Below are 26,127 nucleotides of genomic sequence, written 5' to 3' on the forward strand. Positions count from 1 at the left end.
GGTGTTGACAGAGAAGCTCCGAAGGGGAGGTGGGGATGAAGGAGCAGTGTGGCACGCTAGGGGGTTACTGAGGCTCTGGAGATGAGAAGGCAGGAATCCACCCAGTCAGGAGCAGGCTCCCCTCCAGCAGCTGAAGTTTCTCCCGGTCTCTGTCCTCCCCTGGGGCAAGAGAGGTCAAACAAGCTGTTTGGGTGGGAAAAAGAGGATGGAGGAAGTTGACAGAGATGGGCGGGGCCCATGGGGGGGTTGACCAGGAGCCCAGCTTCCTGCTCAGTACCCAGGCATCCAGCCCCCAGCTCACCCCCACCCCTTCCAGCCCCCATTCCCCTCAGGAACCCAAGGTTCCCGTCCTCCTCCAAATTCCAGTCACCCCTCCCCATCAGTGTCTCTCCCCAAGTCCAGGGATGGAGGCTGAAAGACCCCAGGAAGAAGATGGTGAGCAGGTGAGCAGCGGCTGGGGTGCCGGGTTGGGGGACCAACCCACGGAGAAGGGACATGTGGGGACCTAGAGCGGTATCCTAGTGACAGATGGACACAGGAGACTTGGGAAAGCTTGGGCACACCAAGACAGAAACACAGGGGAAATGGGTCACTGGCCTAGCCCTCCGCTCACACACACCCCTGACTGGAATGAACATGTCTTGGTATCAGAGTCTCCCGCAGGATGATCAGGGCTGGCCCCCTGTGAACTCCACCGCACGGCCTTGGAGATCTGCTCCTCCCTCCCCCCCTCCTCCTGGAACCCGACACACAGGTACCCCACCAACCCTGGGAGCTCTTGACCCCATCACCCAGGCTACCCCAGCATAGGTCCACTAACCATCACACCTGCTGGCCTGCTGGTCCCTAACCTAGTCCACCAGCTCACCTGTCCCCACCCCTTGCTACTCCATTCTGCCACAGCCTCTGGGTCTGAACCCTCCTCCCTCCTCTCCCATAGCCCTAGGGCCCCGTTCTGGCTCCCTGCTCTCCCTGCAGACTGAGCTCCTTCTGGACCTGGTGGCTGAAGCCCAGTCCCGACGCCTAGAGGAACAGAGGGCCACCTTCCACAACCCCAAGGTCCCCCCAAGCCTAGCCCCAACCCCACCTCGACTTCTTGAAGACAAAGAACAGCTTTACAGCACTATTCTTAGCCACCAGGTAAGGCACATCCCACCCCACCCACCCCATGCACCCATGAAGGCAAGACCCAGGTATCCTAGCTGGCCGTCTGCTTCAGCCCTAATTTCTTTCTCCCTAACCATCCGTCCTTTGGCAAGCGTATAGTCTCCCTATCCCCATCACAGATTTCCTATCTGCCCCACACCAACCCTGGCCCCTCATTCCCAAAACCATCACAGGCTACCAATGCCCTTCTCTCCCTCCGCATCTCTAGTGCCAGCGGATTGAAGCTCAACGCTCTGACCCGCCCCTTCCCCCCGGGGGGCAGGAGCTCCTGGAGTTGCTGCTGAGGGTTCAAGGTGGAGGCCGAATGGAGGAACAGAGATCCCGGCCTCCTCCACATACTTGCTGAGACCCGAGTTCCCGACCAGTCCCTTCTCTCTGGGCCTCAAAGCTGGGACACTCCCCGAAGGTCTTCAACCCTGTTTGGCAGGGCTACCAGAAACTGAAGACCCGGCTAAAATTGCAGTATTTACCACCCACTTTCCCTGGGGACTGGACTTGGGACAAGTACTCTAACCTTGAAGATAAGCAAGGTAGGGCGGACACAACTCCCTAAGACAGTTAAGAGTCTCTATCCTGAGCTGTCAAGCTACTAAACAGGGTGTGAGGGCTGAGGCCTGTCCCAGCCTAGTGAGAAAAAAAAAGGCGAAGAGTAAGACAACCGTCTAGTACTCGCTGCACCCCGGCCCCAGGCGGAGGGGCCCAGAGGCGGTGAAGCGACCCTTAGCCCCGCCCCCACCCTGCTGCTGCGTCTGTCTGATGTTTTGGTTGTGTGAATAAATATAATTCCCCTCTGGACTGAAGACTGGTATCTGGGGGGGTGCAAGGTGGGTAGGTGAGGCCTGCGGCAGCCGCTCTCCGCGATCTGGCCAGAGGCCAGCTCCCCTCCCTGGCTGGTTAATTACTGGCTCATTAAGCAGCGGCTGGAGACCTCCCTAATCATCTCCCCCAGCCCCCAGTCTCCCGGTTTTAATTAAGTCGAACAAGGAGGGGAGTCATTAGAACAAGAAATATGAACCGAGCTGTCGGAGAACATTCCAGAGGCCGGAGTCCGCACGACCCGACGATGGGCTGCGAACCCAGGTGGCCGAGACGCCCTCCGCCCCAGCGCCGGCTCGGCCAGCCCCGGGGCCAACCCCGTGTCTCCCCGGCCGCCCGGCCGCTCCCGCCTCCACCCGCCGCGCCCGGCCTGCGTCTCCCCGCCCCCGGCTCCTCCCCGTTCCTCCTCTCCTCCCCTCCTCTTCCTCCCGCTCCCCTCCCCCAGCCGCCTCCCTCGCTCCCCCTTCTCCCTCCTCCCTCCTCTCGCACACACACCCCCGCTTGGGCCTCCTCTCTCTCTCTCTCTCTCTCTCTCCGGCTCCATTTTCTCCGCCGCCGGGGGCCGGGGTCTCCTGTGGGGGTGCCCAGGCGGCACCCCGGGTCTCCCCTTCAGTGCCGGGGTGAACCCCCGAGGGGAGCCGGGAGGCGGGTTGCCGGGCGGGGTTGGGGCGGAGGGAGCAGCGGCCCCAGCGAGTTTGGGGGGGGAAGTCACCCGGCGGGGGGAGGGGCGAGCAGGGAGGGGGCCTCAGGGCCCCCCCCCAGCTATGGACGAGCGGCTGCTGGGGCCGCCCCCTCCGGGCGGGGGCCGTGGGGGTCTGGGGCTGGTAGGTGGGGAGCCCGGGGGCCCTGGCGAGCCTCCCGGTGGCGGAGACCCCGGTGGGGGAGGTGGGGGGGTCCCGGGAGGCCGAGGGAAGCAAGACATCGGGGACATTCTGCAACAGATAATGACCATCACCGACCAGAGCCTGGACGAGGCCCAGGCCAAGTGAGTGCCCCCACCCCGGGACCCCGCTCACAGCTCTGAGTCCTCTGCGAGCCCCCCTCCCCCAGGCCCTCTCTGGATCTTGCAACTCTTTTTCTTTCCTTACTTCTAGTGTTCTCTCCAAGCTTGCTTTGCCCCTAGGCCCTCAAACCTCCACAGAGGGAACCCCAGGTGGTCTCGCTCCCTCCTAACCTTTTGCTGACCCCTACAGTCTACACCGGCCCATCTCCTGCCTCCCAGACTTAGAAACTGTTCTCAGCCGAAGCTGCCCTCCCTAACTCTCCGGCTAGCCCACCCCATTCTCCACTTACGGATCCAGGATCTCCACACGGTCCCTTCCACGGAGGTCGGGGCCTCCAAGAGTCCTCAACAGCCTTTCCCCTGCTCAGCCCACACACTGTTCCGAGCTCCCACGTAGCAGGGCACCCCGCTTCCAGGCCCCCTACCGCCTCGAACTAACAACCTCTGCCTCCCCTACTCCAGAACCTACCTAGTCACCTTTATTTCTAAAGTCATCTCTTGATCCTTTCTCCATCTTTTTGCTTGAACCATCCCTCTCTGCCTCAGCCCGCCCATAGTGACTTTAGCCCCATTGCCTGCATCTTCTGCTTCCTGTGGCCCAGCCGCTTCCCGAAGCTATGGCAGCTGATCTCAAGAACTCCCTCGGGCTCCACTCCACCTCCATTCCCACTTACCCCCTCACAGATTATGCCCCCACCTTACTTCCTAGCACCCCTCGGGTCTCTCCTCTACCTGCCGCCTGAACTCTTTCTCTCCTCCCGTTTCTCCTAAGGAAACACGCCCTAAACTGTCACCGAATGAAACCTGCCCTGTTTAGTGTCCTGTGTGAAATCAAGGAGAAAACTGGTACGTGGATGCCCCTCTGACTCGCAATTCTGGGAGCAAGACTCGACCTCGGGGCTCAGAGTTTGACAACTTGAAGCCCCGTGGAAATTGAGCGCCACGGAGGCTGCTTGGAAGGAAGTGGGGAAGGGAAGCCTGGAGCCTCGGGTCTTCGAGAGACACCAGAGGACGGAGCTCTGACGGGGGTGAGGGGTTCCTGAAGTCCGCTTGCCCGCCCGCTAGGCCTTAGCATTCGGAGTTCCCAAGAGGAGGAGCCAGTGGACCCGCAGCTGATGCGCCTTGACAACATGCTTCTGGCAGAAGGTGTGGCTGGACCCGAGAAAGGGGGAGGCTCCGCGGCAGCAGCTGCAGCAGCCGCAGCCTCCGGAGGTGGGGTGTCCCCGGACAACTCCATAGAACACTCGGACTATCGCAGCAAGCTTGCCCAGATCCGCCACATCTACCACTCAGAGCTGGAGAAGTATGAGCAGGTGAGGAGAGGCGAGCAGGTGAGGTGGCCCAGAAGAGTGAAAAGGGCCCCAAGCCACGGGGCTCCTCAATGGCCTACCCGCTCCAATAGGCATGCAATGAGTTCACAACTCACGTCATGAACCTGCTGAGGGAGCAGAGCCGCACGCGTCCCGTCGCCCCTAAGGAGATGGAGCGGATGGTCAGCATCATTCACCGGAAGTTCAGCGCCATCCAGATGCAGCTCAAGCAGAGCACGTGCGAGGCCGTCATGATCCTGCGCTCTCGATTTCTGGATGCCAGGTGGGGCTCGGGGACTCCTGAGCCTGGTCCCCATACGGTTCCCTTCCATACCTCTCCGAGACCCCTGGGCTGCCCAGGTATCCAGAAGGGCAGTATAAGGATGCTACCTCCTAGAGTTCCTGACGTTCTCAGTGCTTCTCTCTTTGCAGACGAAAACGCCGGAACTTCAGCAAACAGGCCACTGAGGTCCTGAATGAATATTTCTACTCCCACTTGAGTAACCCTTATCCTAGTGAGGAGGCCAAAGAAGAGCTTGCCAAGAAGTGTGGCATCACAGTCTCTCAGGTACTCGGGGTTCTCAGATGTTACTCGGAGAGGGGTCCCAGAGAAAGGGTTCCACTTGACCCCCTCTGCCCAACACTGCAGGTTTCCAACTGGTTTGGTAACAAGCGAATTCGCTACAAGAAAAATATTGGGAAGTTCCAGGAGGAGGCAAACATCTATGCTGTGAAGACAGCCGTGTCGGTCGCCCAGGGGGGCCACAGCCGGACCAGTTCTCCAACGCCCCCGTCCTCTGCAGGTGCAGCCCACTGCCACGCTAGCTGGCTGCTTTGTGTGTTTCCTCCAGTGTGTGAAAGACCAGGCTAAGATGGGGTGGTCATGTCAAGGGCCGTAAGTGGGTAGCCAGTTCACCAGTAGCCTGTTCAAAGGGCGGGCCTCCTGTTTTGTGCTTAATCTGCATATACTTCCAGAGTGAGCTTTCCGAAAGCTAAGGGTTGGGTTTACCTCCTGTCCCCCATCAGAGGGCCCTGCACCTTTTCTCTGATTCTCTCTCTGCCTTCCCAAGGCTCTGGCGGCTCTTTCAATCTCTCAGGATCCGGAGACATGTTTCTGGGGATGCCCGGGCTCAACGGAGATTCCTACCCTGCTTCCCAGGTCAGAAGGCCCACCTCCTCTTTTCTCTTTGATTGCTGAGTGCATGATAGGGAGGCGGGTATATGTGTGACTGCATACACGTGTGTGTATGTGTGACTGCATATATGTGTGACTGCATGCCCATCACAGGGCAACTCGGCGCGGTCAGTTCTCCTGTCTTAGGTGGGTTCCAGGGATCAAGCTCAGATCACCAGGGTTTACTTGACGAATGCCTTTACCTGCTGAGCTGTGTGTGCCCTGCCCCACCCCCAAACACAGACGGCCCCTTCCAAGGCACCTGTGTGTCATGCCTTTTTGTGTGTCCTGCAGGTGGAATCGCTCCGACACTCGATGGGGCCAGGGAGCTACGGGGATAACATCGGGGGAAGCCAGATATACAGTCCTCGAGAAATTCGGGTGAGTGGGTCGAAGGGCCTTTCCGCCTCCAGCGTGTAGCTCTCACCAGGATGGGAGTGTGACCCCCACGCTGGGATTTCCCCATTCTGACTCTCATTCTTTTTTACCAGGCCAATGGTGGCTGGCAGGAGGCTGTGACCCCGTCCTCGGTGACATCCCCAACAGAGGGACCAGGAAGTGTTCACTCTGACACCTCCAACTGACCTTGCCCCTCAAGGTCGCAGGGCTGGGGGCTCCCACCAGGCAACTCTTAAGGAAGACTCTGGGCATCTAGAGGACAAACCCCACAGAAGCACAAAACAGAGGGCGATTGGGGTTGTGCCCTCCCTGACTAGACACTCGGTGCTGGGGTGCTGACCGCGTGGCAGGGAGAGTGGGGTGTCCCCGTTTCTTCTTTCTTTTCTTTTTTCCCCCCTCTCACAAAAAACCAGATACCTATTTCTCAGATATCTCTCTTAAATCTACAACCTAACACCAATTGTGTTTGTCTTGGGCTCCCCTACTTCTGTTCCCCACCCCACTTATATACTTTGGAATCTGGAGACGTCAGCCCTGCCCGACCCAGAGATGCCAAAAATGGGGACTCTTGGATAGAGGCCCTGGGCCAACACCCCCTCCCCCATGCATCCCCACCTTCTGCCCCTCCAGACGGCTTTATTACCTCATACGCAGCTCATCTTAAACCAATAGAATTGCTCGGTGGACAAGAGTGTCTGACTCAGATATCTACCTCGGAGGGAGTTTCTGCTACTTTAGAAAATTGTTGACGAGGCTTTGGAGCTGGACTTTTTTTTTTTTTTTCTCTCTCTTTTAGAAAAGAAACCCTGAATCTGTATTTTTTTTAAATTGTTTTTATTGGTAGTGGTGATTCTTAATTTTTAATAGTTTGAAGAGGTAGGATTTTGGGTGTGTGTGTGGGTGTGTGTGTATGTTTTAAATAAACATGCTGATGTATTTTTGTTTACCCACGTGAGAAGTAAGAGCCAAAGGGGCCTAGTAAGAGAACAGAGAACTGGTGCTGGCTACTTGCTCCAGGCCTACCAGTGGGGAAGTGGATTTTGTAGGACACCATGTCCTCAGCCTGGACACTTAGGTGTTTCTTAGCTTGTGCAGGCAAATCTCTGCTGTATTTGATTTGGAGCACGAAACCCCTGTAGCCTCCTGTCTCCCCCACACCTCCCCAATAACCTTTGGGCAAGTCTGGACTGAACTCAATGATTTTGAAAAAGTCAAAAGGCTTTTTTGTTTTGTTTGGTTTATTAAACTGTTTGCAGAGTGGAGAAGATTGATGGTGGAGGGGAGTTCTTGCCAAATAAGCTATATATGGGCTGGTGCTTCTATACCTGTCCACCCCAGTTTCCCAGAAATAAGTGTTTCTGTTCAGTTCTTAATCTCATGCCAAAATCAAGGGATTGGGGAGAGGAGGGAGGTCGCAGAAAGCCAGGTGTGAGGGAAGGTTAAAAATATCTCATCCCTGAACCTTTCTTTCTGACCCCCTCAGACATCCTCAGGATCTTCAAGACTGTCACAGTGGGAAACCCCTCCCATTAAAGGCCCAGGCTGGACTGAGGGACTGTGTGAAGAGGGCGGTGGGAGGCAGGGGCCAGGGGCAGTTTCTCTCCTCACTTGTAAACTTGTAGAAAGGAAATGTCAGTTTTAAATAAAGAGATTTCTTTTTCCCCTGGGTTTAGTTGAGAACTTTTTTCTTCCAAAAAACAAAAACTCCTCCAAAAGAATAATTTTTACAAAGCTCCAACAGGTTTGGGGCCAGCCCTCACTACAAAGATGTACCCAGAATGACAATAGACCAGGCTGGACCATGTTGCCTAACAACCTGCCCAGGTCAAGACCGAGCACTAGTGAACCTCTGGGACTCATCAACCCGGTGGGCTGAAGGAGATGAGATCCTTATTGATGTAGAACCCTACCCCAGGGAGAGGCTGTGCCTGGAGGCTGCCAGTGCCCTCAGGTGGGGTGAGGTTGCTTCTAGTACCTGAAGGACTCTTGTCCCAGAAGCATGGATTCCTGGCATTCTCTGACGGGACAAGATGGGAGGTGGGGGCAGGGTAGAGGGTACAAGCCCCACCTAGGGCAGCGACCACAGCGGGAAGAGGGACAGACAGAACCAGGAGTCTAGGAAGGAAGCACCATGCCGGCGGGGACAGCAGCTGGAGCCTGGGTGCTGGTTCTTGCTCTCTGGGGTGAGCCACTCCCAGCCCCACCAACTCTCCCCATCAGCAGCCCTGCTCCCATCCCCCCAGGACCTCCCTTCTCCCTAGAAATCCCCCTGAACCTGGGCACCACGTTCCAAAGACCCTCACCCTCCCTGTCCTACACAAACCAGCCCCACCTCTCCCTTTCCACCTTCCTCCAACGATGCTACCACCAGGAGCTGTAGCTGGTGGTCAGAACATCACAGCCCGGATTGGAGAGCCACTTGTGCTAAGCTGTAAGGGGGCCCCTAAGAAGCCGCCCCAGCAGCTAGAATGGAAACTGGTAAGCAGGAACCCACACTCACTTGGCCACTCAACCTCAGGAGCTATCCTTGAGGGTCCCCAGCACCCCATCTTGCCTACGTAGTTCTTCCCCAGAGGGAGCAGTCTGCTTAGGTTTTTCTCTTCTTTGCAGAACACAGGAAGGACTGAAGCTTGGAAGGTCCTCTCTCCCCAGGGAGGCCCCTGGGACAGTGTGGCTCGAATCCTCCCCAATGGCTCGCTCCTCCTTCCAGCTATCGGAATTATGGATGAGGGGACTTTCCGGTGTCGGGCAACTAACAGGCACGGGAAGGAGGTCAAGTCCAACTACCGAGTCCGAGTCTACCGTAAGGGTTCCAGGCCTTGGCTAAGTCACTTTGTATTTAACAAAAAGCCTTCATTTAACCCCAGCCCTTGACTCTTAACCCTGGTGTGTCTGGATCTCTGATCTCCACTGCCTTTCCTCCCATTGCTGGAGTGTGAGACCTCCAAAGGCAGGCTTATGACTGAATTTTCCCTCCAGAGATTCCTGGGAAGACAGAGATTGTAGATCCTGCCTCTGAACTCACAGCCAGTGTCCCTAATAAGGTAGTAGAAAAACAAGAAAATAGAGAGGGTCCTTTGAATGCACATGTGTGCCTGTGTTGCCTTCCACAGAGTCAGAGGGTGAGGTCTCCATTCTTTCTCCAGGTGGGGACCTGTGTGTCTGAGGGAAGCTACCCTGCAGGGTCCCTTAGCTGGCACTTGGATGGGAAACTTCTGATTCCTGATGGCAAAGGTGAGGGACAGGGTGCCCTGCACCCAACTACCTTCTTCTGCTGTCCCTCCATACCATTTTGGGCATTTGATCTCATTGTACCCACTGCAGGAACAATTGTGAAGGAAGACACCAGGAGAGACTCTGAGACAGGACTCTTCACACTGCGGTCAGAGCTGACAGTGACCCCAGCCCCAGGAGGAGCCACCCATCCAACCTTCTCCTGCAGCTTCAGCCTGGGCCTTCCCCGGCGCAGACCCCTGAACACAGCCCCCATCCAGCCCCGAGTCAGGGGTGGGTAGGGAGGGAGGGCCCAGCTGGCTCTCAGGGAGGCAGGGGTCAATCCCAGGGCCATCAGGCCGGCTGTCAGGTGTCCTGATGGACTCCATGCCCATCCCCACCCAGAGCTCCTGCCTCCAGAGGGCATTCAGCTGTTGGTTGAGCCTGAAGGTGGAACAGTTCCTCCTGGTGGGACTGTGACCCTGACCTGTGCCATCTCTGCTCAGCCCCCTCCTCAGATCCACTGGATAAAAGATGTGAGTGCTTCGGAAGGCCTGAGAGTGGGGAGTGACAGGCAGGGGGCTAACGCCAGGCAGGTAGTCTGAGAGCCCAGTGGGCTGGGAGACAGAATATGAGGCTGTGGAGATGAAGTCCAGGATGTGTGGGCAGGGTGTCTAACAGTCTCCTGCCCCTCCTTCCCACCAGGGCGCACCCCTGCCCCTTGCCCTCAGCCCTGTGCTGCTCCTCCCTGAGGTAGAGCATGAGGATGAGGGCATTTACAGCTGTGTGGCCACCCACCCTAGCCATGGACGTCAGGAAAGCCCTCCTGTCAGCATCAGGGTCACAGGTAACCCCTCCCCAAATCCCAGGGATGGGCAGGGGTAGGGGGAGGCTGAGGTGAGGGACACAAGACTCCAACTCCCTACCCACTCAGACAAGAACCCCAATAGTCACACCACTGCTTCCTCAGTGTACCCAAAAGCCTGTCAGGAGAAGTCCAGCTTCTCCGCTAAGGGGAGATGCCACTGGGCCTGAGCTCAAGTCTTCCCTCTGACCACTTTTTGTCTTCCAGAAACTTCCAGCAATGAGGGGCCAGCTGCAGGTGAGGGGCTGGACTAATGTCAGAGGCATATGGCTGCGGCGTGTGACTGGGGTCACAAGGAAGGAGCGGTGTGTGCTAGAGCTTTGCCCCCAACCTTCCCTATGTCCCTACAGGCTCTGTGGGTGGGTCTGGGCTGGGACCGCTAGCCCTGGCCTTGGGGATCCTGGGAGGCCTGGGAATAGCCGCCCTGCTCATTGGGGCCATCCTGTGGCGAAAACGACAAGCTGGACGTGAGGAGAGGTGAGTGAAAGCCTGTGGGTTCCAGGCAGCAAGTGAGGGCTGTCACAGCGGGCCAGCGCGGGCCAGCGGAATGCCACAACACTGTTCCTTCTCAGGAAGTCCCCAGAAAGCCAGGAGGACGAGGAGGAACGCGCAGAGCTCAATCAGTCGGAGGAAGCCGAGATGCCAGAGAACGGTGCAGGGGGACCTTAAGAGCACCCAGACCAACCTGTCTCGCTCCTTTGACTTGCCCTTCAGTTGTGCTGGCCCCGGACCAGCTCCCCCGTGTAGGATCCCAATTTGACCTTGAGGCACTTTCTTCTCTAACCAGAGCCCACATGGTCCATGCTGAGTAAACACCTGACACATGTTGCCGACTTGTGGTCTGTGGATGGGAGAGAGGCATCCCTGGGGACTTTGCAGGGGAGGGCCCTCCATGCCTCACACCACCGTACCAATGTCTACCCAGGCAGGGCAGAGCACACTGTCCTGGAAGGAGAGACTGGGGAGACTTCCCAACAATGCACTTCACCTTTTATTATTATTATTATTATTATTATTATTATTATTATTATTATTATTATTTGAATTTGTAATAAAGGAGGTAGTGAGGGATGGAAAGAGACTTAAAAAGAGTCAAAATTCATATTAGACAGTGAAGGGAGAAAAATTAAATTAAGTCAAGTGGAGGAGTTGGGGAGAGCCCACCTTTAAACACCAAATCAAGAAATCTGGGGGGAAAGCAAAGGATTGGGAGAGGGGAGAACTGGACACCTGTCTGTCTGTCCGTCCTCCAGGCTGGGACTGTCTGTGCTACTGGGCCAGCAGTACACAGCAGCAGGCAATCCCACCATGAGCAGACTGGTCACTCCTCCCCACGCGCTCCCGAGAGAGGCCTCAGCAGACAGGGATGGGTCATGGAAGTAAGAGGGTTGTCCAAAAGCAAGGGAGGGCCAGCAAGGGACTCCAATACTGATTCTCCTCTAGCTGGAGGTGGGCAGGGAGGAGACACAGCTCAAATACTGAGCAGCCAGAAAAAGAAAAAGATGGCGAGGAACAGGAACAGGGAATCTTGCCAGCTGGAGGCCGGGTGACCCTGTCCCAGATCCACACCTGCAGGGGAAAGGTAAGCTTCAAAAGCTGGTCGGACCAGGAGAGGGCTCCGGTGGGAGGTTAGGGAAAATTCTTACCTGCGCCCCTTCGGAAAGGCTCGTGGGCATTGAACACGGTGGTGAAAAAGCCAAAGGGGAAGGCACCAACACCAAAGGAGAAGTGGAATCCCCCGGCATCACCGAATGGCTGGAACCCCTAGGGAGGCAGGGAAGGTCAGAGAAACCCACAGGCTTGGGCACCGGGGACACAGCTGGACAAGGAGACTCACCCCTCTGCTCTCTGGAGCTGGTCGCTGGCCCTGGGGGCGGGGTGGAGTTTTCAATCTGAGAGGAAGGAGAGAGGCAGTCAGCATTCCCATACCCTGTTTTGGGACATAAGCCTTCACCACCCACCCCTCAGCACCCTGTCAGGTCTTACCTGGGATCCTGCGGCTTCTGGTTCCCTCGCCCATAAAGAGGGACAACCTTCTCCCTGCTGATGCCTGCTTTACACACCGGGCACTCTTGCCGGTCTGGCCGTGTCTCCAGCCACTGGAAAGAAAACATGAAGTGTTTTCAAGTACAAGGAGGGTCTCTGAGCCTCTTGACCCTCCCTATTTCCCTGTCCACCTCATGAATACATACCTGATGGAGACAGGGCCAACTGATGAAAAAAAAAAAAAAAAAAAAAAAAAAAAAAAAAAAAAAAAGAAAAACACATGTCAAACTATAGGAAAGAGCTGCAGACCCAGGACATGGAAGCCCACTGCCACTCTCCCAGGTATTGTTCCTACAGTGTCATGGTCTTCTCCATGTTTCCGACAACTTCTAGCTTACTTGCTAACTTGACTTTTTCAACGTCTCATCGTTGACACCTAAAGTTCAAAGGGACTCACACTTGATCCCCAACATCCTCCCACTCTGTCCTTTTCTCTCTTCCAGTCTCTTCTCCGGCTCTCCCTGTCTCTTCACACACAGAGAGACACACCCCCCCTTCAACCGCTCCCCTTTCTGCCTCGGAACGTGACTTCCCAATTCAACAGGTTTCCTTTCAGCCCGACTCCATTCTTGCCCCTAATCCTCCAGACTCCCATCACGAACATACACCCACACTGCTCCTTTCCTTCTTCAAGCTCAGTAAAACCTCTCTCCATGACCCTGGAACCTCTCCATCTGTCCTTAGACAATGCCCTCGTCCCCAGGTTTGACAAACCACCCCCTCCCACATGTCATCTTAATATGGCCCACATCTAGGCCCACAGTCCCTAGATCTTTCCCTCCTCCGCCGACAGGCACATCCCCTAAACTGAAAAGTCTCTCACCTATTTTTATCTCAACAGCTGGGTAGATCTAACGGGGTACTGTGGTTCATGTCTCACATGCAGGAATATGTAGTGTCCCCCATTTCCCATCCCTCCTCATCACGCACCAGCTCCTACAACCCTCCTTTCCAGACAGCTCATCTGCACAGACGTGACCCTTCCCGCCTCCCCGCGCCCCCTTCACATACACAAACCAGCAAAGACACAAGTCCCCACTTCAGGGCTCTCCTACGTGTATATGGGGCGGGAATGGGGGGCCCTCGGGTCATCTGAAAAAACTGCATGGTCCCCGCTCTCGATCTCCACAGCACAAAGATGAGCCCCGCCGCCTCACCCCAAGCCCCTGACTCGGATTCTCACCAATACAGGTGGCCACACACGCTGACCACAGCTTCGCGAGCTGTCTCCAGACATATATTACATTCGAAGGTCGCGCTCGCCCCGCCCCGCTCGCGATTTGGCCCTTCGGGGCCCCCGTCCTCTTCTTCTGCTGCTGCCATGGCAAGTTCTGCTTCGCCCCCACGTAGCCCTCAGTACCCCCAGGCACACACACATATACACTCACACACCGCACACACACAGGCACACACACTCACGCCCCAACGAAGCAGGACCGCCTTCTGCCCACGATCGTTGGGCAGACTTCAAGGTTTTCTCATCAGTATTGGTCGAGGTGGCTGCCAATCATACAGGATTCCAAGGACACGATTGACCCAAGAGCGGGGGCGGGAAAAGGTGTGGCCCTACCCTTGCACGATGATGATTGGCTGATAAGGCTTCAGTCACTATGCCCTGCCGCGGGATTGGTAATAATGAGCTAGGCCGGTGTTGTGGCTCAGCTACAGAGACTCTGATTCGTCGGAGCAGCTGCCAGTCATAACCAAAGCTCAGAAGGGATTGGCTCAGGACTGCAGAACTCGCCCACTATGAGCCGCTTTCTTTCCTTCTCTTCCTCTTTTGAAGAATGTCCGGGTTCCTATTGGACTTTAGAGCGAACGGTTCCAAATCAAATGATTGGCTGGCATGACACGGAAGGATGAGCATGCGCAATAAGCGGGGAGGGGCGTGGAATGGGCCAACCCGACGAAGGCTGCGCCGACTCCAGTCCCACCCCTTCACTCGGCCTCGTCACCATGGCAACCCCTCCGCTATTGGCGGACCCTACAGTTCAAAGGCCGTGGCTTGACCTCATCCGGGTCTTTCGCCGGGGACACTGTCTCTCCGCTTGATTGGGCGGTTTACTTCGCCGCTGATTGGCTGAGGCCCGGAGAGACGGTGTAGCGCTCGGGGGGCATAAAAGGGCAGAAGTACCAGGGTCGCAGGGTTCAAGATGGCTCCGGCCTTCTTGGGTGACGTAGCGGGAAGACCTTGGGTCCGCCCCTCCCTCTTGGAGAAGCGGGGAGCAGAACTGGGGCTAGCCCGACGTGTGTACGGTGCGGCCGTCGGTCTGTGGCGCTGCTGTTAACCCCACTCTCTCGGTTGGACGACTCAGCCTCTCTAGGTGATTCTCACCGCAGGACCGAGCCAAAGGCTCACCGTTGTAATGTGACACAGCAGACCACAGTGGACCTCAACTCCGTCCCAAAGCTTAAAAGCAGGAAAGGACTGGTTCCACCCCCTTATGAGTGGGCGCCCAAAGACCAGAGCCCGACTCTTGGGTGACCCGCCGCAGGATGGAGTAGATCCGCCCCTTCCTTGTAATTTGCCCTGCAGAGATTTGGACCTTCTTCCTGGCTGGACCGCTGGCAGCTTGGGCCTTTCCTACACTCAGTGATCCTCACTGTGGCCCAAGGCCCAGAATTAGGTAACAGTCCTCTCACTACCAAGGGCTCTTCATCAAGTCATGTAAATCATCCAGGGCAAAGGTGTCCATGGGCGGGAGACAGTAACAGTCTAGCTAAGGATTGTCCAATACCTTGATAAAAGGGCCTGAGGAATAAAGAAAGGTGAGAAGAAGCTGGGACTCTCAGGTACGGAGAAGCGAAGATTCTGGAGTGTTGAGGTTTAGATGCCGAAGTGAATATGGAGGTAGGAGCACGGAGCGGTCCAGAGTTTGAGGAAGTAGGGTTTGGCCAGTCGGATACATGGCTCATCCCGTCATTCCATCACCCTTAGGAAGCAGTGCTTTATTGTTCAAATTCCATCGAAAGAAAGGACTTAGATTCTTACAAGGCTCAACTATAGCTTCAAACTCGGGTACTCCTGCCCCAGGCTCTCACGTGCTGCTATTACAAGCATATCCCCAGCAAAGGCAGCAGCCAGATTCTGTGTCGAGGGGAGGGGTTGGCTCAGACTGGGTGAATAAAGAACTAGGAAAGTACGCAGGCAAGCAAGCTTGAAAGGGAGAGAAGGTCAGAGGGCCCCTTTATCTTTAAAGACCAAAGGTGGGTGGGGGAGATGGACACCCGGGACAAAGGGTAAGTGGACAGGAAGCTGGAGAGCTGTTCAGGGAAAGCCGGAGTCCCGAACAAAATAAGGTGAACCTAATGCTTGAATTCAGAAGGTACTTCACAAACGTCTGCGATTGAATGGGGGGACAGGAAAGGGGGCGGGGGCGCTTGGGAATCCTAGCGTTACATAGCGCTGGGGTTCAGAGAAACGCAACAACGGGGTCAGAGAGCGTGCGAGCGAAGCTGGGCGATGCAGAGGGACAGAGCAGGGACGGAGCCAGGGTCACAGGTGCTGAAACCGGTGGACCGAGCGAAGTAGCTGACCGAGGCCGCGAGCTCCACGGAGCTCCCCGGGGCGGGGCCAGCGAGAGGCCTGGCCGGCGTGGGGAGGAGATGCGGGTCTCTGAAGAGGCGATTGGCGAAGCTCGCTGCCCATCATAGCCCCCCACTTCCTGGCCAGCCCCGGAAGTCAGCAGGCGCTGGGAGGGGTGGGGGAGATAGCGGCGGCAGTAGCCCCGGCCCTCAGAGAGCCGGCAGGGAGGGAGGGAGGGTGTCGGGGGTACGGCCCCCCACCATTCCTACCGCTATGGGCCCAGCTTCCCACTCCCACCACCCCTCCATCGGCCGGGGCTAGGACATCCCCAAATCCTGTCGCCCCCTTGGCACCGACACCGAGGCAGAGATACAGCCAGCCGCCACCACCGCTGCCGCAGCCTGGCTGGGGAGGGGGCCGTCCCCCAGGCTCCCCGCCCCATTGAGGTGTGGGCGGGAAGGGGGTGGGAGGCTTTGGGAGGAGGGGGCCGAGAGGGACGGGGATGGGGAGAGATGGGGCCGGGAGGGCCGGCTGGGGACAGGGTTGCTGGGGGGAGAGAGGGGCCTGAGCGTAAGAATGGGAGCGACGAGGGCTGGGGACAGGCTCCGAGGTGGAGGGGCTCGCTCTGAGTGCAAGAGGCGGGCGAGAGGAGGGAGGGTAACTCCGAATTGGGGACAGGGGTGTGGACAAGGGGGCGAGTCTTGAAGAGGGGACTCCCTTCAGGTTTCCCAGCCCTTCTGCTGCGTTCTAGCCCCACATGACTTCTGGGTGGCGGTGAGGCGGCCAGGACCGCTTCCTAGGAATGCTGTCAGCACCCGTTAACCTCCAGGCACAGAAGCTCTTCTCTGGAAGCGGCCTCCCACACAGAGACCCTCACTAAAACACGCGTGTCCTGTGGGAGGCTCCGAGTGCCTTGGATAGGTCGGATAGCTTCTGTGCCGCCCTGTGCTCTCCACGGGCTGTAGAGAAAGACGTTTAAACTCCCAAAAGAGTGGCTCTCCTGTTTCACGTCCATGCGTAAAGTTCAGTTTGTGACACGCTCCAGTGTCAAAATTTGTGTGAGAACTTGGTGTGCTACACCTGTTGGGCGTTTGTTTCCATGTTGCCTACATGCTCTGTGCCTTCCCCTGTCTGACTTAGCTTAGTCCCTCGGCCTCACGGGTGTGCAGTTCCAGAGAGTGCAGGATTCTTCCCCCTGTGTGGGATTCAGGGGCTTTAGCCCTGTTGTGACCACGGTAACCTGTTCTACTAGACATGGTTCTCACCAGAGATCTGCATGCCCCGTGGTGTGACGACACGTCGATGTGGCACAGCTGTATAGCGTGTACTGGTTGCATCTGCCCTTTACTTCGTAATTTCGCTGTCAGTGTGATTGTCTGTATGCTCATGAACCCGTTTGACGTTGCAGTGTGTTTATGGATCTTCAAACATTTCCGTCTAAAGATGATCCTTCCTCAGACCAAGTGTTAAACAAGTGTTAATCCCCAACGTAGCTTTGGTTGTTTTGTTTTGAGATAGAGTCTCACGGAGTCCTGGCTAGCCTGAAGCTCATCTGTCTCTGCCTGCTGAGTGCTGGGATTAAAAGCGTATGCCACCATGTCCAGCTAAGAATTCTTTTTCTTTTCTTTTTTTATCTCCACTCCTACCACCTGGCAGTTTCACATACCCTAGGCTGGCCTTGAGCTTGACATTTAGCCAAGGCTAGCCTGGTATTCCTTACATGCATGTGTCACAACACCCATGTCCCAAAGGACCGTTCTTCCTCTGCTTTTCTTTGCTGACCACTTGACCTGTCTCTTCACATCCGTTTCTCTCCGTGAGAGAAAGACGGATAGTTCATAGTTTGAGTCACAGCTTAATGCTGTCTGTCCTGTGGTGAGCCCCAGTGCCTGTATCCATGGATGGACCACTGTCTGCCCCACTCTGCAGAGCTGGCATGTTTGATGACAAGAGTGTGGTGGCATGTTGGTCCTGTCATGCATACTGTGTGAGAGGGCATCTTCATGATGTGGCTTCTGTCACCGTGGCTTCCCCATGGCCATGTATGTTCACAATGGGTTGCTCCAAGGCTTGTTGATATGGTCACTATTTGGCGGGGTGGGGGTCAGATGACTTTTCCTAATTAATATACCTAAAGAAGGAAGCCATCTATGACAATCAGAACCGCCCAGTCCTGGGCTTGCAAGTACAGCTCGGTAGTAGAGCACTTGCCCAGCATTGAAAATCTTGGCACTGCAGAAGCAAAATGAGAAGAAGCAGAAACAAGAGCCATGATGCCTAGCCTCAGCTCAACAACTGTGGTGGTGTCTGTGGCCAAATAATCCCTTCACCAAGATTTGCTGAGTACCTTTTGTGCCTGCTTCTGTCTGGGCATTGGAAATAAGACATCCCTGGTCTGAAGTCTTGTACTTCTGGAGGAAGCTGGGCAGGAAAAAAACCCAGTGAACGTTTACCCAAAGCTTGTTATCACCGTCAGTAGTTGCCAAGGCCAGCGAGCGTCCCACTTACCTGGAAGGCGCGTTGTTAACATACAGGTTGGCTTGGCACCAGGCTTCACGAAGTGTGGGTGAGGCCCACAAGTTTATATCTCTACGCCTTGACAAGCACTGATTGTGCCAGCATGGTGGCACACACCTTTGGTCCCAGCACTCAGGAGGTGCAGGCAGGAGCATCTTTCAAGACCACTCTGGGGATATACTGGGGTAATCAAGAAAATTTGTAATGAAAACATGGGCCTGTCCAGGTTCCAAAAGATACTGGAAAGCCAGGCTGGGTGAAGCAAGAGGAGGTAGGGCCTGCCAGCCAGAAGGAACAGTGTGCTCAAAGCGCAGAGCATGGAGGTCTGGCAAACCTGGGCATGTGAAGTCAACCGTTTTGGAGATGGGGTCAGAGAAGCGCAAGTCAACTTTTCAAGAAAGGCCTCAGATTGAGGTGACAGCGTCTCTGGCAGCCACATGAGGAGGGGTGAAGGGCACACTGACTGTAAGCAGCGTACAGCCCAGGGATTGAAGATGCTGGGCAGAACAGTTAGAAAGCCCACAGTTTCCAGTTCTGGGGGCTAAGGGTGGGGCGGGCCTTCCTCTGAAAGGAAGAGCCTTTGGCCTACATGAAGAGACAGGTATAGAACTGCCTTTTATCACCTGTGAGACTGCCTCCAGCAGTGGGGCAGAGTAGAGTACAGAGGAAGGGCCCAGAAGGCAGGTTCTGCATGTTCTCCTTCATCTCTTCCTGCTTGAACCTCTTCCTGTCCTGGCTGGGATTAAAAGTTCCTTTTACTGTATTTCCTTGTTATGGCCTCTCACACAATTCTGCCCGCCCTCGTTGACTCCATGAGGCTAGAAGGAGAGACTAGAAGGTTGGGTTTGTGTGCCTGTCTGTGGAAGCGCATTGGTATGTTGGGTGTCGGGGCACAAAGGTCACCTGGGGAGAAGAGAGTTTTCTAGATATGAATTTACTGTATCTGTCACCTGGTTTGATAGTAAATTTGTGTTTGTGTGTGAGTATATTAGCCTCTACACGCCGAGATTTTTGTATCTGTGACATGAGCCTCTGTTCTTGCTCCTCAGTGTTTGCTAGGCATTGTTTCCACATCTGGTGTGTGTGTGTGTGCTTGTGTGTGTGTGTGTGTTTGTATGTGTGTGGGGGTGCTCATGTGTGTACTTGTGTGGGTGCTCCTCTGTGTGTGTGTGTGTGTGTGTGTTCATGCAGTGACAGTGTGGTAGGGTCCAAGAGCGCAGGGTGATTAGGTTTTACCTAGAAGCTTGCTGCTGCCTGCGGAGGAGCCACGCTGCCTGAGGTAATGGCTCTTCCCTAGAGCCATTTCCTGTGAAAGCGGTGAGGCAAATTGTAAACTACTATGTGGACCATATCTAGGGTTTAACATAGACCAGCACTGTCCACCAGACAGAAAATGGAGCTGCCCTTTAGTTTTAAACTTTTGATAACCACAGGCAAAGAGAAACAGTGAAGTTCTTTTTATTAGTATCTTTAACCGAAGCCAGAAGAACCAGAAGTTGGTAAAAGATTAGGTCAGGTGGTAGAACTCTTACCCTTCATGCACTGGGAGGTGGGGTGAGTATTAGTGAGATGGGTTACCTGTCTGTTTTTCACCCAGAATCCTCAAGAGTCAGGTGTGCATTTAACAATCTCAGTCCCTCTCCATTGGAAGTGGACAGTACACGTATAGACTACCTGTCCAGAGCAGGTCGTGGTGCCCCGTGCCTGTTACCTCAGCATGTATGAGAAAGAGGAGTGTCGGTCGCTATGAATTAGAGGCCTGCCTGGGCTACAGAGTTCAAGGTCAGCTTGAATTGGAGTGAATTGCCTAAAAAAGCATAGTGCTTCCCAGCCACCATGTTAGCCGCTGTGTTAGCCACCAGCGTCACTCCCTGCTGTTTCCCCTCACTTACCTGAGAGTGCATTTGTTTGGGGCTCTTGTCTGTCTGCATCTAGAGTCCTGGAGCAGCAGAGAAAAGCTGTCTGACTGGGTTCCTCCCCATTCTGGATCCTTGGAACATCTTTCGGCTTAGCCCACTGTGCCTGGTTAACCTGGCTCCTCCCATCCACAGGTGACTAGAATGGAGCTGTGGCCCGGGGCCTGGACGGCGCTGCTGCTGCTGCTGCTCCTCCTGCTGTCCACCCTGTGGTTCTGCAGCTCCAGTGCCAAGTATTTCTTCAAGATGGCCTTCTACAACGGCTGGATCCTCTTCCTGGCTATACTCGCAATCCCCGTGTGTGCCGTGCGAGGACGCAATGTCGAGAACATGAAGTAAGAGTCGGAGGGGTGAGATGTGGTGGGTCCCCAGGGGGAGAAGAACCCAGACGAAAACCCAGAGACAAGGATGGGGGAGAGGACACACAGGTGTCCAGAATGTGAGGAGTAGGTAGGGGGCACAGAGGCGGGTAAGTGGGTGTCAGTGGATCCCACTGGGCCCCCTTGCCGTGACCCCACAGGATCTTGCGTCTGATGCTGCTCCACGTCAAATACCTGTATGGGATCCGAGTGGAGGTGCGGGGGGCTCACCACTTCCCTCCCACGCAGCCCTACGTTGTTGTGTCCAACCACCAGAGTTCCCTCGACCTGCTCGGTGAGGCCTCACAGGGCCCGGTCCTCTGCAGAGCCTTCTCTTCTGGCCCCTCCCACACCTGCTTTTCCCTCCTCTTGGATGTCACCCTTCCTTGGGCCACCTTCCTCTTGGGTCACCCTCCTTCCCTTGGGGTGGGCCACCTGTCCTCAGCAGGTTACCTGTGTCAGCCTCCTTCGTTTCTCAGGCCTTTTTCAACCTACTCTTTAGTGTGTGTGGGTGGTGACCTGGGGTGGATGGCGGTGCCTCCTATGATGCTGCTTGTGCCCTGATCCACCCCCCATCCCCCACCCCTGCCAAGGAATGATGGAGGTACTGCCAGATCGCTGTGTGCCCATTGCCAAGCGTGAGCTACTTTGGGCTGGCTCTGCTGGGCTGGCCTGCTGGCTGGCAGGAGTCATCTTCATTGACCGGAAACGCACAGGAGACGCCATCAGTGTCATGTCCGAGGTGGCCCAGACCCTGCTCACCCAGGATGTGAGTCTTCCTCAGATGGGGATTTATGGACTAGGGAGTCAGTGCTGTGTCCTTACTACAACGTGCAGCAGCTGACCCTCCTCATATGTTTATGGCCTCCCATCAGGTAAGAGTCTGGGTTTTTCCTGAAGGAACAAGAAACCACAATGGCTCCATGCTGCCCTTCAAACGAGGCGCCTTCCACCTTGCAGTCCAGGCCCAGGTGATCACAGCATCTGCTCCCCCGCCCACGCGCCCACATGCCCGCCCAGGGCTTAGGTCCTCACTGCTCTGCTCCTCACAGGTCCCTATCGTCCCCATCGTCATGTCCTCCTATCAAGACTTCTACTCCAAAAAGGAACGACGCTTCACCTCTGGTGAGTTCACCAGGACTGACGCCTCTGGGCAGGGTGTAGCCGGAAAGCGCATGGGAGGCTGTGGAATGTCCCTGAGGCAGGGGGATCTTAAGTACCAGTCTCTCCCAGAGGATTGTCACGGTCTGAGGGGGATAGTGAAGCTGGTGTATGCAGAGCTGGACTGATGACTGCAGTGTGGACAGAGGCCTGGGGATTTTGTCACCTGTTGGCCAGAACAGGCAAGGTAGAGGGAAGGATATGACACTGTTCCTCATCCCACCAGGACGATGTCAGGTGCGGGTGCTGCCCCCAGTGCCCACAGAAGGGCTGACACCAGATGATGTCCCAGCTCTGGCAGACAGAGTCCGGCACTCCATGCTCACTATCTTCCGGGAGATCTCCACTGATGGCCTGGGTGGCGGCGACTGTTTGAAGAAGCCTGGGGGAGCGGTCGAGGCCCGGCTCTGAGCTCCACCCGTCCTCCCCTTCTTCCTCCCTGTACCTCCGACCCAGGGCCTGAGGCAGGGCCAGGCCTCTTCCCAGGTCCCCACTCCCCACTCTCCTTTTGGAATCTTCAACTTCTGAAGTGAATGTCACTCCGTGCTCTCTCCCTGTCCCACGCGTGGACTCTCCTGCGTGGGTGCAGCCTCCACTACGAGCCCCACCTGCCATCTTGTCTTGTGGGACAGTTGCCTCCCCTCATCTCAAGTGGCTCATCCGATACAAGGGTGGGAGACATTCCATCCCATCCCTTCCCCAGTGGTCTCTTTGTGGCCTTCTCTCCCTCTCTGCCCTACACTGGACAATGGACTCATCCGTTCTGTGGAACAATCCATCCTTCACCCCCAAGTCCACAGATTGATTGGGCTTATCTTCTCTTGAGGACTCATCCTGTGGCTGGAAGCTGAACCTGACACTCCTCACAGGCTCACCTGGGGACTGCCTCAGCACCGTCACCCTCTATGGGGCTGGCTCTTGTAACTCAGAGGTCTCATCCCTGCCCGTGCCGGGGGCTGAGCACACTCCACATGCCAATCTCTGCTTCCCCCAGCCTTCCCCCGGCCCCAGGTCGTGGTCTTCAGGGTCCTGGCCCAGCACCATCTAACCAAATTTTGGAGAGGCAGACACCGGAAGCTGTTCTCCACTCCCTGGGGCTTTAGGGAGCACCTGACCCTGCAAGAGGGAGAGGAGGGCACTTAATTTATTTCTTTTTTCTTTTGAGGTACCTCCCTCTCTGAGCCAATTTTCATTTCCTCCCAGTGGCATTGGCCACCCCTTGCCTCCCACTCTAGACCCATCCCTAAAGCCCAGGAGGTAGGCTGGGGGAAGAAGGAACGGGCGGGATCCAGTTTTGTGTGGTTGGTTTTTATTATCTGGATAACAGCAAGCAACTGAAAATAAAGAGAAAGAGAGATGTGGGGTCCTCTGCGGCCTGTTGCACCTCAGTGGGTGATGCCCAGATCTGAGCCTGGGTTAGTAGGCGTAGCTTCTGTGTAAGTCTGGTACCCCAGCTGCCGTGGGCGTTCCTCATCATCCATGGAGGCTTGGCCCCAGGCTATTGTCTTCACGAGCACCTGGTCAGGGCAGAGAAGCAAGGTGGCTGTGGTCTGGAGGGAGGGCCCTGCCAGTTACCCAACAACACACAGGTAGCCTGGGGACCAGATCCCGTGTGGGAGGGTTTCAGGTGTAAAATGCTGACTCAAGGCCAGGTCTTCAGTCATGGAGGAGGAAGAGGAGCAGAGGACTCACAGGCACCCAGCCTCTCCTCCAGCAGCAGCACCTGGTCACTGAGGGACTCGATCCTGTCACCCCGGCCCCAAAGCTCAGCCACCTGTTCAGGCCTCAGTTCTTCAGGAGGCACGGGCAGCACCGCTCGAACCCAGGCCCCAGCCTGCGTGGCCCACTACAAAGGAAAGCGGTACCTCAGGACACGGCCACGGTCCCAGGAACACCGGCACCCATGCCTCTCCCAGCCGCTCACCTGCTCCAGCCTCTCCAGACGCCCACGGAGGTCTGCAATCTCCCAGCTCAGGGCACGCTCCTCACCGTCTGCCTCCCGAACTAGGACAAAGGAGAATGCAAGGGTGGCGTCCCCGGCTGCACGGACCAGGCCCACCCCACCAGTGTCCCACACCCACCCGCCACACTGAGGATGCTGGCACTTGTCGAGGACTCGGGAGGCTCCCCTGCACAGGTGCGTCCGTCGGGACCCAGCACCAGGGAGTGCGGACAGCTACACAAGAAGCTGCCCAGTGTGTTGAGACAGCCATGAGAGCAGAGGGTAAGGCCGGTCCTGCATTCATCCACATCTAGTTACCAGAAAGAAGGGAGCTGAAGGGGGCAGGATGCCAGGGTGGGTGGGGCAATCCCGATCCCAGCACTCACCCCCATTGCCCATGTGTTTGTGTGTGTGTGTGTGTGTGTGTGTGTGTGTATGTGTGTGTGTGTGTGTGTGTGTGTGTGTGTGTGTGTGTGTGTTGGGAAGACCATTCTGCTCACCCACATGGCAGTGCTTTCCCCCCCAGCCTGGAGCACACTCGCATTGGTCTGGTCCAGTGCAGACACCTCCATTAAGACAAGGCTTGGAGCAGATAGCTAGGGTGCATTTGGAAAGAGAGTTAAGATCAGACACAGGGCCAGCTCCCCAGCCACCTCCCTCAGCCTGGAGTCCCAGCCTCACCTTCACAAGTGAGAGCTCCTGGGTGTGGCTTCTTCCAGCCCTGGCAGCACAGGACGTGTGTCTGTGGTACCTCCCGCCTCACCTCCCGCCAGGCTGCACGGTACGTGGTCCTAGAACGCAAGGAAGCTGGCACGGAATCCTGGGCACCCATCCTGGGCTAGGCTCTTGGGATCCCCTTGAGAGACCTGGGAGTCCTAGGGCTTCACCTCTCACCTGTAGGTGCTACACACACGCCTTCCAGCACACAGGGTCAGGTAGGGTTTGTACACCGGTTGACTGTAGGACTCGTTGTAACGGAGCGGAACCAGCAGCGTCTGCTTGGAGCACACCCCCAAACTGCAGGCACACCAAGGAGGAGGGGGAAGACAGGAGTGTGTCGGGCCCTCAGTGCCTCACACAGCCAAGACCAGGCACCCCCTCCCACCCTTCCCCCGCATCCTGGCATCTTGCCTCATTCTGTACTTTGAATTGTCTTCTGCCCCATGCCAAACCCAGTCCCAGCAAAGACCTCCCCTCAGCCCTCCGCATTGGCTGTCACCTTTCTTTGAAAGATCTTCCTTTGGCTCCTTCGCCTGTCATCAGTACCAGGATGAATGAGAGTCCCCGTAGGAAAACACACAGCTCAGCCCAGGGCCCCATGGCTCTTTCCCTCTGAGGGCTGCGGAGGAGCGGTTACCGGAGTTCCCCTTCTCTTTGGCTCTCTAGGTGAAGCCCTCCTAAAGCAACCTGAGGTCAGGACATTGACTTTTCCTGAGCCACTCACATGGTCTGCAGCGGCCTGCACATCTAACCAATATGTCCTGCCAGTACATCATGATCCCTCAGTCCCCAGACAGGCTCACCCTAATCCACTCCGTGTGCTCATGGCCAGCCTTCCCACACAACCCTTGCACAATGCCTTAGAATATGTCACTTTCACAAGTGTACACACCTTACAGCCAAACCTGAACATCCTGAACACGTCTCGACCACCACTGCTCTCCCACACCACCCACACCCCAGACATCCTTCACTCAGAAGCATCCCTCCCTCATCTGCACCGGAAGGTGAAGTGATGCCACCACTGACTTCCTCTCCCTACATACCTGCTTCTCCTCTTCCTACCTGTTTTCCCCTGTCCAGGAGACTGCAGCTGCAGCAGCCTCAGCCACAGCGGCAGCTTACACTGGCGGGTGGGCCTCTGGCTGAGAAGATGCAAAGGGGCTGGACCACACAGCAGCCTCCGTCCCAGTCCTGCCCACTCCCACTAGCTCCTCTGACTCAGGCTGGTTGGCTCAATAGTCAGGCCTTGCCTTCCTCACCTTCTCTTCAGCTCAGTGCCACTCGGCAGGTCCTACACAACTTTCAGAGGCCCCCAAATTATGGACCCCAAACCAGAAGTTCCCGGCTCTAATAACAATCAGAACCCCACCCCCTTCAGCCTAACAGACTGTGGGATAATGTGAGGACAGGGAGAGAGGGCGGGAAACAAAGCAAGGGCAGGTCATGGCCAAGGAGGCCAGACCAGCTGAGGAAAGAAAGCAGCCGTCACAGAAGGGCAGGGGCAGCCCAAGGCGCCAAGGGGAAAACTCTCCATCTCTTAATGGCATTTGTTGGGGGCTGAGGGGCACCACCCCCAAGCCAGAAGAGACAGGGCCCTATTGTCTCAGTCCAAATTCCTCCTCCCAGGCAGAGGGAGACTCACTGTACAGCCCCTCACCCAGTCCTGGCCTCCAAAGGTCAAGGGGGATGACACATGTCCACCCTGACCCTCAGCCCCCTCGTCTAGTCAGGGGGTGGCAGGCCAATTTCACCCATGAGGCTGAGGCCCAAACTGGCAGAGCCTGGGGCTTAGCCCCCTAACCCTAGGCTGGGACAGGAAGAGAATTGTCTTCAGCAGGAAAGGACCCGCAGAGTCAGGAACCCACACAGAATGGGCATTGAGAGGAAGGAAACACCAAGGGGGTCCCCACCCCAGGCCATGCATCCGGGCATCCAGGCCCCAGGCTCTCTATCCCCACCCTCTTGGGGGGAGCCCAGGTCCCCTTTACCT

The 26,127-nt window shown here is 56.3% G+C and overlaps 6 protein-coding genes across 11 annotated transcripts; 4 read left to right on the forward strand and 2 right to left on the reverse strand.

Annotated features, from left to right (window-relative positions):
• Positions 1–24: 24 nt before the first annotated feature.
• On the forward strand, positions 25–1,962 carry Gpsm3 (G protein signaling modulator 3). Its single transcript, XM_034524769.2, has 4 exons — positions 25–443; positions 652–754; positions 941–1,140; positions 1,376–1,962. The coding sequence occupies exons 1-4, from the start codon at positions 225–227 to the stop codon at positions 1,511–1,513; spliced, it is 660 nt and encodes a 219-aa protein (XP_034380660.1). The 5' UTR covers positions 25–224; the 3' UTR covers positions 1,514–1,962.
• A 770-nt stretch (positions 1,963–2,732) lies between these two features.
• Pbx2 (PBX homeobox 2) lies at positions 2,733–7,537 on the forward strand. 2 transcript variants are annotated; one of them, XM_034524768.2, is made up of 9 exons: positions 2,733–2,968; positions 3,759–3,832; positions 4,052–4,299; positions 4,389–4,579; positions 4,729–4,864; positions 4,946–5,099; positions 5,367–5,455; positions 5,765–5,851; positions 5,962–7,537. In XM_034524768.2, exons 1-9 carry the CDS (start codon positions 2,748–2,750, stop codon positions 6,052–6,054), a joined length of 1,293 nt encoding a protein of 430 aa, XP_034380659.1. In that variant the 5' UTR covers positions 2,733–2,747; the 3' UTR covers positions 6,055–7,537. The 2 variants fall into 2 exon arrangements, with proteins under 2 accessions (XP_034380659.1, XP_076772820.1); XM_076916705.1 differs by having other exon boundaries at positions 4,729–5,099.
• Positions 7,538–7,693: 156 nt separating this feature from the next.
• Ager (advanced glycosylation end-product specific receptor) lies at positions 7,694–10,775 on the forward strand. Its single transcript, XM_034524771.2, has 11 exons — positions 7,694–8,052; positions 8,241–8,347; positions 8,480–8,672; positions 8,849–8,913; positions 9,016–9,103; positions 9,194–9,376; positions 9,488–9,618; positions 9,788–9,929; positions 10,155–10,184; positions 10,298–10,424; positions 10,520–10,775. The coding sequence occupies exons 1-11, from the start codon at positions 8,001–8,003 to the stop codon at positions 10,614–10,616; spliced, it is 1,215 nt and encodes a 404-aa protein (XP_034380662.1). The 5' UTR covers positions 7,694–8,000; the 3' UTR covers positions 10,617–10,775.
• A 145-nt stretch (positions 10,776–10,920) lies between these two features.
• On the reverse strand, positions 10,921–13,469 carry Rnf5 (ring finger protein 5). Its single transcript, XM_034524774.2, has 6 exons — positions 13,177–13,469; positions 12,140–12,158; positions 11,934–12,046; positions 11,785–11,839; positions 11,594–11,711; positions 10,921–11,516 (listed from the first exon to the last, which is right to left on the reverse strand). The coding sequence occupies exons 1-6, from the start codon at positions 13,314–13,316 to the stop codon at positions 11,419–11,421; spliced, it is 543 nt and encodes a 180-aa protein (XP_034380665.1). The 5' UTR covers positions 13,317–13,469; the 3' UTR covers positions 10,921–11,418.
• Positions 13,470–14,070: 601 nt separating this feature from the next.
• On the forward strand, positions 14,071–22,829 carry Agpat1 (1-acylglycerol-3-phosphate O-acyltransferase 1). 2 transcript variants are annotated; one of them, XM_034524780.2, is made up of 7 exons: positions 14,071–14,620; positions 20,088–20,287; positions 20,473–20,606; positions 20,905–21,080; positions 21,187–21,282; positions 21,364–21,436; positions 21,699–22,829. In XM_034524780.2, exons 2-7 carry the CDS (start codon positions 20,097–20,099, stop codon positions 21,881–21,883), a joined length of 855 nt encoding a protein of 284 aa, XP_034380671.1. In that variant the 5' UTR covers positions 14,071–14,620; positions 20,088–20,096; the 3' UTR covers positions 21,884–22,829. The 2 variants fall into 2 exon arrangements, with proteins under 2 accessions (XP_034380671.1, XP_034380670.1); XM_034524779.2 differs by lacking the exon at positions 14,071–14,620 and adding an exon at positions 15,464–15,965.
• Positions 22,760–26,082, reverse strand: Egfl8 (EGF like domain multiple 8). 4 transcript variants are annotated; one of them, XM_034524787.2, is made up of 9 exons: positions 25,200–26,082; positions 24,634–24,811; positions 24,309–24,431; positions 24,096–24,205; positions 23,915–24,010; positions 23,554–23,724; positions 23,397–23,476; positions 23,165–23,318; positions 22,760–22,989 (listed from the first exon to the last, which is right to left on the reverse strand). In XM_034524787.2, exons 2-9 carry the CDS (start codon positions 24,732–24,734, stop codon positions 22,946–22,948), a joined length of 879 nt encoding a protein of 292 aa, XP_034380678.1. In that variant the 5' UTR covers positions 24,735–24,811; positions 25,200–26,082; the 3' UTR covers positions 22,760–22,945. The 4 variants fall into 4 exon arrangements, with proteins under 4 accessions (XP_034380678.1, XP_076772822.1, XP_076772823.1 ...); XM_076916707.1 differs by having other exon boundaries at positions 24,634–24,821; positions 25,181–26,082; XM_076916708.1 differs by having other exon boundaries at positions 24,634–24,821; positions 25,397–26,081.
• Between the last annotated feature and the right edge of the window lie 45 nt (positions 26,083–26,127).

Source organism: Arvicanthis niloticus, chromosome 20 (genome assembly GCF_011762505.2).
Source record: "Arvicanthis niloticus isolate mArvNil1 chromosome 20, mArvNil1.pat.X, whole genome shotgun sequence".
Lineage (NCBI taxonomy): Eukaryota > Metazoa > Chordata > Mammalia > Rodentia > Muridae > Arvicanthis > Arvicanthis niloticus.